We start from the raw sequence: 12,343 nt of genomic DNA, 5'->3' as shown, positions 1-12,343 counted from the left end.
ACAATTATGGGGTTGAAGATGCTGTGAATTTTCAACATTGACAGGTTTTTTTGGCTGTGTTGGGTCTTCGTTGCTGCGTGTGGGCCCTCTATAGTTGCGGCGAGCAGGGGGCCACTCTTCGTTGCTGTGCACGGGCCTCTCACGGCGGTGGCCTCTCCTGTTGCAGAGCACGGGCTTCAGGAGCGCGGGCTTCAGTAGTTGTGGCTCACGGCTTAGTTGCTCTGTGGCATGTGGGATCTTCCCAGACCAGGGCCCGAACCCATGTCCCCTGCGTTGGCAGGTGGACTCCCAACCACTGCACCACCAGGGAAGCCCCACATGGACATCTATGTAACTGAGGCTTCTTATAGAATATAGAGATAAACGTCCAGAGCAAAAATAAGGCATGTAGTAGGGGAAGTGACCACATGTCAGTGGCAAGGCAGATCAGTCAGTCAGGGGCCAAGTCAGGCAACAGAAACTATAGTAGTTTTTTGAACAGGGAAATTTAAAGAATTGTTAATTAGTAAAAGGTAATTAATTACTATAAGGGGTAAAAGAGGACTGAAGCAGGAGTTGGCACATTATGGCTCACATGACAAATCTGGCCCGTTTTTGTAAATAAAGTTTTATTGGAACACAGCCTTACTCATTCATTTATGTTATGTGTCTGTTTTCATGCAGAGTTGAATTGTGACACACTATTTGACCCACAGAGCCTGAAACATTTGCTGTCAGGCCTTAAAAAAGTGCCAGCCTTGCTCTGAGGGGGTCCAGAAGTAACAGGTGCAAAGAAGCGCAATTATCAATTCTACGTTGAGGAGTAATGTGGATAGTGAAGGAACTTTGAGGACTTATGATAGAGCCTCTCCCTCAGCCCCAGGCTGAAATTTGGCCTCTTTGAAGAGGGTATGGCTATCACAGGAGCACACAGGTTGCCTATGGCAAAGAAATTTGGTAGAGCTGTCAGATTGGAGGAGCATGGCTTGAGGGTACAGCTGGAGCGGGTAGTTGAGGACCACTGGGCTTCCATACTGAATTTAAAAATAGAGGACTGGAACCCTGATGAGAAGTACCTTCCTGCTGTTATTGCCTTTGAGTGTCCTTTCAGTGCCCTCTATTGACAAAACCTAACATTGTGCTAGCTGGCAAAGGAGAAATGTTTGTAAGGTCAAGTTCTCATATCACAGAGTAGAGCAAAGAAGGGTGGATTTGGAACTGATAGACAATAAATTGATAACTGGCATATAAAAAATGATGGAGAATAGTATAGGAGAATGGCATGAGCCTCAAAACTGGAAAGGTTTTTGCATGAAGGTGGAAGAGCAAAAATAAGAAATACAAGTCAAGTAAGCAAAAATTGGGACCTTCGGGATCTGAGGACTGCAAGGTAATTGGGTATTTGAGAAAATGAGGTGGTTTCATTTACACGTGAAGATGAAGAGAACATTTGGTTTATGGTAACCAAGCCTCAAAGGTGGAAAATTTTAAATGTTTAAGGGATGGTACAGTACTGAGTTTCAGCCCATTCTAACAGTACTTGGCATTTAAGTTTGGTGTAAATATTTGATGAATTAATCCATTATATAAGAATGTTTTTGTTTCTTAATGAGATATGTACTTTAAAACGATGATGGGGGAGTGGAGAAGGATTTTAGAATCATCCTCTTCAGGTAAATTATTTTATAATATATTTGTACATGTATACTTACATGGTGAAATGATCTGTGGTTGAATAGTAAGGAGGGATTGTCCTCACAGAAGTTTTTTCATCAGACAAGACTTAGAAAGTGTTGGTTGTATAGATGCAAATGATGCTGAAAAGTTGACTCACTTTTAGTAACTGTTGCCCAGTGTTATTAGTGACCAGTCTCTGAACAACCTGGTTTTTGATACCAAATTTTTGCAGGAGAGCGAGAAGTGTTGATGTTTTTAATGTGGAAATTATTCACAAAATGAAAATTAAAAAGAACTCTAGCTTTTTTAAGTGATTTCATAATTTGTTAGTGATTTATTGCTTTTGCTTGATTCTAATAAGAAATTAAAGGCATTTGCATATGAATAATTGTACAGACAAAGTGAAAATTAACCAGGCCTGCTTTTTTCCTATTTCAAAGTAACTTATGTAATTGAAAAGCTATCTTGTTTCTTTTCTTTTTCATCACAAAAGAGTAAAGGATATCTGTTCTTAGGCACATCTGAAATGTCTGGTTTTTTACTTCATCTCTGAAATAGATCCTTTAAATTTCATATGCTTATGTTTATTTTACTTTTTATTTTTAAAGAACCAACATAGAGTGGTAGATCAAGTAATTAAAGCTGTAAGAAAAATCTGCAGTGCTTTAGATGGTGTGGAGACTCTTGCCATTACAGAATCAGTAAAGAAGCTGAAGAGAGCAGTTAATCTTCCAAGGAGTAAAAGTGCTGAAGTGAGTATTTTTTAGTAATTAGCATTTTATCACGCGCAAATATGTACTTAAGTGAGCATCTATCACTTAAACTGGGAGATTCTTGCTACTGCTAGACAAAGTGTTAACCTTTTTTTTTTGTTTAGTTTTAAAATAAATTTTATTTATTTATGTATATATGTATGTATGTATTGGCTGCGTCAGGTCTTCCTTGCTTCGTGTGGGCTTTCTCTAGTTGCGGTGAGTGGGGGCTACTCTTCGTTGTGGTACGCAGGCTTCTCATTGCGGTGGTTTCTCTTGTTGCAGAGCATGGGCCCTAGGCGCACAGGCTTCAGTAGTAGTGGCTCGTGGGCTCTAGAGTGCAGGCTCAGTAGTCGTGGCACACGGGCTTAGTTGCTCTGCGGCATGTGGGATCCAACCGGACCAGGGCTTGAACCCATGTCTCCTGCATTGGCAGGCAGATTCTTAACCACTGTGCCATCAGGGAAGCCCAAGTGTTACTGTTTTAACTTTGGCTTTTACTTTTGAGCTGATTTGGTCACTTACTTGGTAAGGTGGGGAATTCCTAAGAGGAGACGGACTGCCTTGAAGAACTTTGTGAGAGTTGACACTGAATAGGTGGATACCCAACTGAACTTTTTGTGTGTAGAGAGTAACTCTGGCAAAAATGAGTTGGTTTGGGGTTTTAAGGTAATACTACGCTTGAAGGACCTGGATAGTAATAGCTAACATTTCCCTCCCTCTGGATGGAAGTGTTCATGATTGTCAACGGGGAAGTTCTACTTTGGACTATACCTCCTTCCTATTGGAAAGACCCAGGAGCCTCAGTAATAGTGACTTAAATTGCCTCAGAGGCAACCAGGTTAGGAGCCCTCACTTGACATCATACTGTTGCATTTAGTAAAAGTTCTCCCCATGATGTTTCCACCGGGATTTAATTAACTATTTTCAGAGGGATGTTCATAGCTTTGATTGGAAGGATGAGAGAAGGATCACAAGACATGATAAATTTAAAGAAAGGAAAAGTTATATTGTTGGCATGTTCCTCAACAAATGTTTAGGAACTAGCTTAATCCATTCATTCTCACAGAGAGCCTATTCTTATGGTGTATAGAAATTTGGATCTCTCGTGTTTTGTTTGTTTGTTTTTTCCTTTCTTATTATGTGCTTGTTTTTATAAATTAAAAAATACGTCTGAAATCACTTGGAGGTGATAAACTGCCATGGTCCTAATGTTGTCTGAGGCTTTTACTCATTATATTCATTTGCTGGATAAAGGAGCAGAGAGTAGAAGGAGAGCTCAATTCGAATAATTATAAGAGCTTTTTTTTGAGACACTAAAGGGTAATAAGTAGAGTCTAGTTTCTTTAAGGATATGCTTATCATGCTAATAGTAGAGCAAGTAATGGAAATGCATTTTCTTCATATTAAAAGTCATCTCTGGGCTTCCTGGTGGCGCAGTGGTTGAGAGTCCACCTGCCGATGCAGGGGACGTGGGTTCGTGCCCCGGTCCGGGAAGATCCCACATGCCACGGAGCAGCTGGGCCCGTGAGCCGTGGCCGCTGAGCCTGTGCGTCTGGAGCCTGTGCTCCGCAACGGAAGAGGCTGCAGCAGTGAGAGGCCCATGTACCGCAAAGAAAAAAAAATCATCTCTTTATTTGATTTGGGATATTCATTTTCTTTTTGCAGTCTTTTTTAATTGTTTTATTCTGCGGACACTTGGGAAGTTTCTCCTATGAAGGATTTCTTTGATATAGAATTTAATAAATGTATTGAGATAAAAGGTAAACATTTTATATTACATCATGGGTGATTTTCTCACTAATTTGTATGTATGTAAGCAGGTGACTTCACTGTCTGGAGGAGGAGACACTAGCAAGAGTTCAACTAGAGGTATGTATTGAAGTTCCTTAAATTTTAGGACTAATTGTTGCTTTTTCAGAGAATTATATTAACAATTTCTTTAAACCTAGGCTCACTGAATCCTGAAAATCCTGTTCAAGTAAGCATGGACCAGTTAACTGCAGCAATTTATGATCTTCTCAGACTCCATGCAAATTCTGGTAGGGGTTCTGTAGACTGTGCCCACAGTAACAGGAACATCAAGGAAGCATGGACCACAGTGGAACAGCTCCAGTTTACAATTTTTGCTGCACATGGAATTTCGAGTAACTGGGTATCAAAGTAAGTAACTATTTAAAAGGAGATATGTATCGCTTCACCTAGAAGCTAATCTAATCTTGAAAAATGTCGGCATCCACTGTTCCTTGGCATTTAAATGGATGATACGTGATCCACCAGATACCTTTGTGGTTTTCCTAAAAATTACAGAGATGTTTGATGCTGTTCCAATAAAATATATCACCCCCACTACGTACAGAAAAGGCAGGAAAATATGTTTAAACTTACAAGGGCAAATGCTAGTTAATAAATTAGTCAATTTATGACTGCTGTTTCTGCCTTTCCTTTAGAACCAGGGTAGTGGGACTATAGCACATTTTTGTCCCTCTTTAGTAGTTTACAATTTACTCTTTGCTAGACTTTGAAGTATGCAAGAGCATATTTCTTCTATTGAATTTTTAATATGGGTTTTTCCTTTTTGATTTTTTTGTCAGTGCCAAAAAGTTTGCCACCTTCAACTTATTTGGAAAAGACTAGTATAAACTGAAAAGCCCAAATTGAATTTTTTTTTCTTTTTTGCGATACGCGGGCTTCTCACTGTTGTGGCCACTCCTGTTGCAGAGCACAGGCTCCGGACGTGCAGGCCCAGCAGCCATGCCTCACGGGCCCAGCCGCTCCGCGGCATGTGGGATCCTCCTGGACTGGGGCACGAACCCGTGTCCCCTGCATCGGCAGGCGGACTCTCAACCACTGTGCCACCAGGGAAGCCCCCAAATTGAATATTTTTAATGAAATTGTTTTATAATAGCTATATATATATATACATATATATGTAAAATAGCTATAAAATAAAGCCTAGTTATAGATACCAAACATAAATTTTGCTTTAGAAATAAACTGAGCATTAGGTAATATATAATATAATGACTTGAAAGTGGTATATTAATTCATTCAGTAAATATTTACTGAGCACCATCTGTAGGCAGTATTCTTAGTACTAGGGATTCAGCAGTAAACAAGGCAGCAAAAAATCTTTGCCCTCTTGGAACTTGCATTTAAATGGGTACTATTGGTGTCTAAAGGTATTTCATTCTTTTAAATAGTTACAGAGATAATACCCTCCACATCCTCCATACAAAACCATGTATACACACAATTAAATTTAGGGACACTAATGAGGAGAACAAATACTCAGTAGAAAACAACACAGTGATAATTAAGATGGAAAGAAAGTTAATACAATGCTGATTTTTTTTTTTTTTTTTTTTGCCACTCCGCACAGCTTGCGGGATCTCAGTTCCCTGACCAGGGATTGAACCTGGGCCACAGTAATGAAAGCTTGGAATCCTAACCACTAGCCCACCAGGGAACTCCCAATACAATGCTGATTTAAAAAGAGGTTGAGGGAATTCCCTGGTGGTTCCAGTGGTTAGGATTCCGTGCTTGCACTGCCCAGGGCATGGGTTCAATTCCTTGTTGGGGAACTAAGATGATGCAAGCCGAGCAGCGTGGCCAAAAAAAAAAAAAAGGAGAAGGTTGAGAAAAGCAATTAAATAGTTAGCTATGTGAACCAGTGAGATTAGATTTGAAATATATTTAGAATGATTAACAGATTGTATGAACAAAATGGTTAATGGGTAAGCCTAGCAGTAAGTTAGAGTACTAGTAGAATACAGTTTTATTGAACCTAAAACTCCTGCTCTACAAGATTGCCTGACTGTATTACCCGGCTTTGTACTTGTAGCAGTTAGGGGCTAAATCATTGCTGTCCAGTGAAAGAATGCAATAGCATCTGTCCCCTTGGATGGAAGCCTCCTAATAGAGTAGGAAGACTGGCTCAGTGCAAGTCAGGCCCATGCACCATTAATATGCTAAACCGACTCTATTTCAGTGGCTTAGCAAAGGAAAATAGCACCTAGGGGAGATAAATGTTTGTACTATTACTTCCTAGAATTTACCTAGAAATGAAGAATTATTTAGTGTCATTTAACTAAAATCTAAAGCTAGTAACTAACTGAGCACAAAATTGAGATAAATTCTCCAGCTGGTATCAATACGGCTCCTTTAGACTGGCACCTAGTGATATATGTTCCCTTCGGTATTCCCTTTGCTATGCCTCTATTTTTGTAGGATTTGCAATAGTTAAATTTTAGATGTTTTTCCATAAATTCAAGTGAATGGTAACCAAATTATTTCAGATAATAGTCACTTTTAGGTAAGAATGGCTAATGATACATATTTGATTAGTTAACTAATTTGTATTATCAAATAAAAATTAATCTCTTTTCTCAGTTATGAAAAATACTTCTTGATATGTTCCCTGACATACAATGGAAAGGATCTTTTTAAACCTATTCAATCAAAGAAGGTTGGCACTTATAAGAATTTCTTCTATCTTATTAAATGGGATGAACTGTAAGTGAAATTTCTGGCTTTTTATTCTTTCAGTATGCCGTGTTCTTTACTTTTATCCATTTATGCATACAGCTTTCAGTTTTAATTACAAGTTCCATTAAAATTCATTAAATTCTTACTGATATCTTAAAGTCTCTTCTAGATACAATTCTATAGAATGAACTGAAATTCTCATTTAAAAATCTGAAATATTCTTTTAAATATTCATATTGTTAAATTGCAGAAGGTGCCATCAATTCTTCCTAGGCTTTGTCAAGTTAAAGTTACGTATAATTCTACAAAGATGGTTTTTTATAACATTGCTTTAGCTTAGTATTTGTTCTGTAACACTGTATATAGGAAGCCTAGTTCTTGGTTAACAGATTTTAAAAATTATCTTAAATCCACGTACAAGATGATATTTTGCACTGTTAATATTTTTAAAATATTGTCTTCAAACTAAGGGAATGCTTTCATTATTTAGACAAGGAGGCAATTGCAGAACTTTTTACTTTTTATTCTGCATTTATTTAATGGTTTCCTATTTTTCTTTTATTTTTTTAATTATAAAAATAGCACATGTCTGTCAAAGCAATAAAATAATACAAAAATGCATGTGGGGTGGAAAGTGTCACTTTATTTTCCACTCTTAACCATCTCATCGCTCCTCAGAGTGACCACTGTTGGCCTTATGTGTCCTTTCAGATTTAAAAAAAACAAAAACAAAACACTGGTAAACATATATGTCTGTCTGTGTATGTATGTGCACACGTAAATCTCAAATCAGAAATACTCAAACATTCATCTAGCTTTTCCTAAAGGAAATGAAAATGATTATTATTTTGCCTAGAAATTGACATTGCCAGTCTTAAGTAAAAGTATTAACAAATTTTTGAAGAGAGAAATGTTATGTGTTTGAAATTATAATGAAATTTATTTAAGATTTTTATAGTATTTGTTAGCGAAGCTTACTGCTTAAGTAAAGGTTACTCAGGATTAAAGATTATTTGATGAGTCAAATAAAATACCTAAGATTGTCAGTCTCGTTAAAGCATTAAACTTCATATTCAGTCTAATTTGTTTTTTCTATTAATACATTTTCCCCCCATAGAATCATTTTTCCCATCCAGATATCACAATTGCCATTAGAATCACTACTTCACCTTACTCTTTTTGGAATTTTAAATCAGAGCAGTGGAAGTTCCCCTGATTCTAATAAGCAGAGAAAGGGGCCAGAAGCTTTGGGAAAAGTTTCTTTACCTCTTTTTGACTTTAAACGGTAAGTGTTACTGAGTTGTAATGGTGAGTTACTGTGGACACACCTGCAGCATGAGAATTGGGTAGAGAGTGGAGTGGGGAACAGTGACGAACGTGATGAGATAATGAGTTGCCTCATTTTTTCTGATGTGATTAAAGGAGGTCATTTCAGAGACACAGAGGAAACCAAAGTTGTACTGCTATAGTTTGAACATATCTATATGGGTATTCAAAGGATTGTTTGCCACTCACTATTCCAGAAGAAAAGCAGCAGCCAATTTATTCTTTAATTGTAATTTATGGAAAGCATTATGTTATGACATAATACTCGTGGTCTTACAAGTTCCTTTGATATATTTAAAAAACCCCCACAAACTCCTTTCCCTCTTCACATCTCTTCCCCATCCTTTTCCAGTTTAAGAGAGTCTCCAACTGCATATTATTCCCTTTACCTAACTGATCTACCCTTACTGCTATAGACCCCTGGCCTTTAATCTTCAAAAGTCCCACATGTATGCAAAATTAATTGATCCTTAGGGTTAAAGGAATTCCTTTTGAACTTTGTGTCTACTAATAGCCATTGGGATAATGTAGCTGGCCTTTCAGCTATTTTGATTATGTTTTAAGTAATAATATGTTCCATGAGACCATCAAGTGTTTTCCTAAATGAAAAAAAAATTTAATTGAATAAGTTTGGAATGTTTGATATAGCACGTGATAACACTTTGGAGCATGATAATGGACATTAGCATATTAAAGTATCTCTAAAGTTCTGCAGTCAAGAAGCCTACTGTGTTTAATAATAATATTACTGTAATTATAAATACATAGCATTTACTGTATGCTGGGTATTAGTCTGAGTGCTGTATACATAGCCTTATATACCCCACAACAACCCTATGAAGGTAGGTATTATTATTATCCCTTTTTACAGAGGGGAGAATCAAAGTGCCGTGCCCTTGGGCGCTTAGCTAGTAAGTGGCAGAAGTGGGATTTGAATATAGGCAGTTTGGCCCCAGGGTTTGTGTTCTTAACATTATCCTGTATTACCATTCTCAGATTTATTTGATACCATAGTACTTTTTTTGTTCTAGAATACATCTTTTAAAACATTGTGTCCCATGGGACAGTTTTGGGGAAATGACTTAATAACTGATCTATTTAACCTACAATAAAACAATTAAAAAATAAGAGTTAAAAAATTCTGCTAATCTAGTTCTACTTCCTTTTTCCTCTTAAATGACAAACACAGTTTGAATTTCCAGTAATCATTTTAAAAATCATGTGGTGTTTGAAACACTGACTTCATACGTTTTGTTTTTGAAATATTCTTTTCTTATGTACTTAAATATAGCATTTATTCACACATTTTTCTTTTCTTATAGTCACTCCCCCTATATGTGAGGAGGCAGTTTAAGATTTTTTTATTCTATAACTTCTTTTGGGCTCAAATTTTATTTGACACCTGACGTAATTCTGAACTGCCAAAGGCTAGATAAAAGCAGTTGAAGAAATTGCTATTAGAACTTCCCTGGTGGCACAGTGGTTAAGAATCCACTTGCCAATGCAGGGAACCTGGGTTCGAGCCCTGGTCCAGGAAGATCCCACATGCCACAAAGCAGCTAAGCCCATGCGTCACAACTACTGAGCCTGTGCTCTAGAGCCCGCGTGAGCCACAACTACTGAGCCCACATGCCACAACTACTGAAGCCTGTGCGCCTAGAGCCCGTGTTTCGCAACAAGAGAAGCCACTGCAATAAGTCCACGCACCGCAACGAAGAGTAGCCCCTGCTCGCCACAACTAGAGAAAGCCCGCACACTGCAACCAAGACCCAACACAGCCAAAAAATTAAAAAATTTTAAAAAAGAAATTGCTATTAATGATGTATATTTAGAACCGTTTGCTAAATATAATCCATGACTACTCTAAAACAGAATATTGGCCCCATAAAGGAGGAGAATTGTGTTCTCAATTGTCTTTCCCCCCCACCCCTATAAATTTATTTATTTATTTATGGCTGCATTGGGTCTTCGTTGCTGTGCGTGGGCTTTCTTTAGTTGCAATGAGCAGGAGCTGTTCTTCGTTACGGTGCACAGGCTTCTCAATGCGGTGGCTTCTCTTGTTGCGGAGTACGGGCTCTAGGATTGCGGGCTTCAGTAGTTGTGGGACTCGGGCTCAGTATTTGTGGGTTGCGGGCTCTAGAGCACAGGCTCAGAAGTTGTGGCACACGGGCTTAGTTGCTCTGTGGCATGTGGGATCTTCCCAGACCAGGGGTCGAACTTGTGTCCCCTGCATCGGCAGGCGGATTCTTAACCAGGGCTCCACCAGGGAAGTCCTCAATTGTCTTTGATAAATTAGTGTCAGGGAATAGTTATGTGAGAAAATTAAATGTAATTATATCATTATCATTAATTTTTATAAATGAGTCAGTTTTGAAAACCTTCGTTTTGAAGGTTTTGCTCTTGAAAGCACCAGGAGTCTTTACTTCATTTGAGAAGTACTATCATTTTTTGCAACTTTTTTTTTGATTATTAATAAATGTTTTTTATTCGATGAATGACATTCTTTCAAAATTCAAAAGAGTAAGGGGAAGGGCAGTTGACTTTGTTTTCTTTTATGCGGTACGCTGCCCTTCCACCGCCACGGCCCCTCCCGCCGCTGAGCACAGGCTCGGGATGCGCAGGCCCAGCGGCCACGGCCTACGAGCCCAGCTGCTCCGCGGCATGCGGGATCCTCCCAGACCGGGACACGAACCCACGCCCCCCGTATCGGCAGGCGGAATCCCAACCACTGCGCCACCAGGGAAGCCCCGACTTTTGTTAGACAATTAAATAGTTGCATCCAGCACTCTGCTGTTTAAAACAGTGAGCTGATGCCGTTAATCTTGAGACTTTGGCAAGTAGTGTAGTCAATCTAGGTAATGTTAGGATTTAACATTCAAAAAATGCTCAGAAATTAAGAGGGAAGATGATTTTATATTAATACATATAGAGAAAGTGTTAATGATTTAGTCTGTTAACGTACTGTATGTAGTACAGTGATCAGAAGTCCTGGTCTTGAAATTCTTTTAAAATTAATTTATGTTTAAGGTATAACCTGCATACAGCCTGATGAAGTTACTATCATGAAAGCCAAATGATTTACAGGCATTTCAGTCAACCTCAATGATAAATGAGTTCTTAACTCATTTTTAAATAAACTGAATCAAGCATTTAAGCTGCTGTTCCTTTATAGTTGTGTCTCAGGATTACCAAATAATTGACGTGAGAAAGTTTTTTACAGAAAAATTCCAGCTAATAGATGCAGAAAGAATGACAGAATATTACAGTTTTGCAGCCCCTACTGAAATAGTAGATTTAGGCCAGGAAATCTCAGTCTTGGCACTGTTTACATTTTGGGCCAGGTAATTCTTTGCTGTGGGAGACTGTCCTGTACACTGTGGGATGTTTGGTGGCATCCTTGGCTTCTGCCCACTAAATGCCAGTAGTACCCCCTAGTTGCCAACAAAAAAGTCTCCAGACATTGCCAAATATCCACTGTGGTCAAAAGCATTCTTGGTTGACATTGATTTAAGCAGTGATTTATTAATATTAATGCTTGTTTAAAACCATTGTGATTAAGTTTTCTGGAACTTTATAATGGATGATTTAGATTGATAGCACTTGAACAAACCGATTATCTTCACATCGCAGGAGAGATATGCCAATGTGTGCTTCTTTATTTGATGCATCAGGAACTAGTGGTATACAATACCACCTACAAAGTATTAAGTATTCTTGCCACATAACTAACCCTGAATCAGATCAAACCTTTAGATCTATTACAGAAAATATAGGAGATAAAGGGACATGCTAAATGATACCAGAGGAATGCACTCAGTAAAATCCAGGATGTAGAAAATTCTCAGAACGGAAGACCTGGATTCTTCAACAAATAACGGGGGATAAAAAAGAAGAATGTATGGATTAAAACAAGAGTTGGCAAACTTTGTTAAGAGGACCAGATAGAAGTAGTTGAGGCTTTGTAGGTCATGTAGTCTCTGTCACAAATGTAAAAGCAAAGGCAAAAGCAGTGATAGATAGGCAATATGTAAATGAATGAGTGTGGCTTTATTTTAGTAAAAGTTTATTTAGAAAACAAGGTGACAGTCTGGAGTTTGTTGACCCTTGATTTAAAAGATACT

At 38.2% G+C, this 12,343-nt stretch overlaps 1 protein-coding gene across 2 annotated transcripts in view; it reads left to right on the top strand.

Moving 5' to 3' along the window:
* PIK3C2A (phosphatidylinositol-4-phosphate 3-kinase catalytic subunit type 2 alpha) overlaps positions 1–12,343 on the top strand; it is a 99,238-nt gene that overhangs the window by 56,435 nt on the left and 30,460 nt on the right. For both annotated transcript variants that reach the window (XM_082845754.1, XM_082845753.1), the window contains exons 9-13: positions 2,265–2,408; positions 4,232–4,280; positions 4,361–4,571; positions 6,801–6,923; positions 8,014–8,181. In XM_082845754.1, coding sequence (XP_082701880.1) covers positions 2,265–2,408; positions 4,232–4,280; positions 4,361–4,571; positions 6,801–6,923; positions 8,014–8,181 — 695 coding nt within the window. The remainder of the gene's footprint in view (positions 1–2,264; positions 2,409–4,231; positions 4,281–4,360; positions 4,572–6,800; positions 6,924–8,013; positions 8,182–12,343) is intronic.

This window comes from Leucopleurus acutus (assembly GCF_964270905.1).
Source record: "Leucopleurus acutus genome assembly, chromosome: 8".
Classification (NCBI taxonomy): Eukaryota; Metazoa; Chordata; class Mammalia; order Artiodactyla; family Delphinidae; genus Leucopleurus; species Leucopleurus acutus.
Note: the sequence above shows the minus strand (reverse complement) of the source record. Positions and strands in the feature narration are given on the sequence as shown.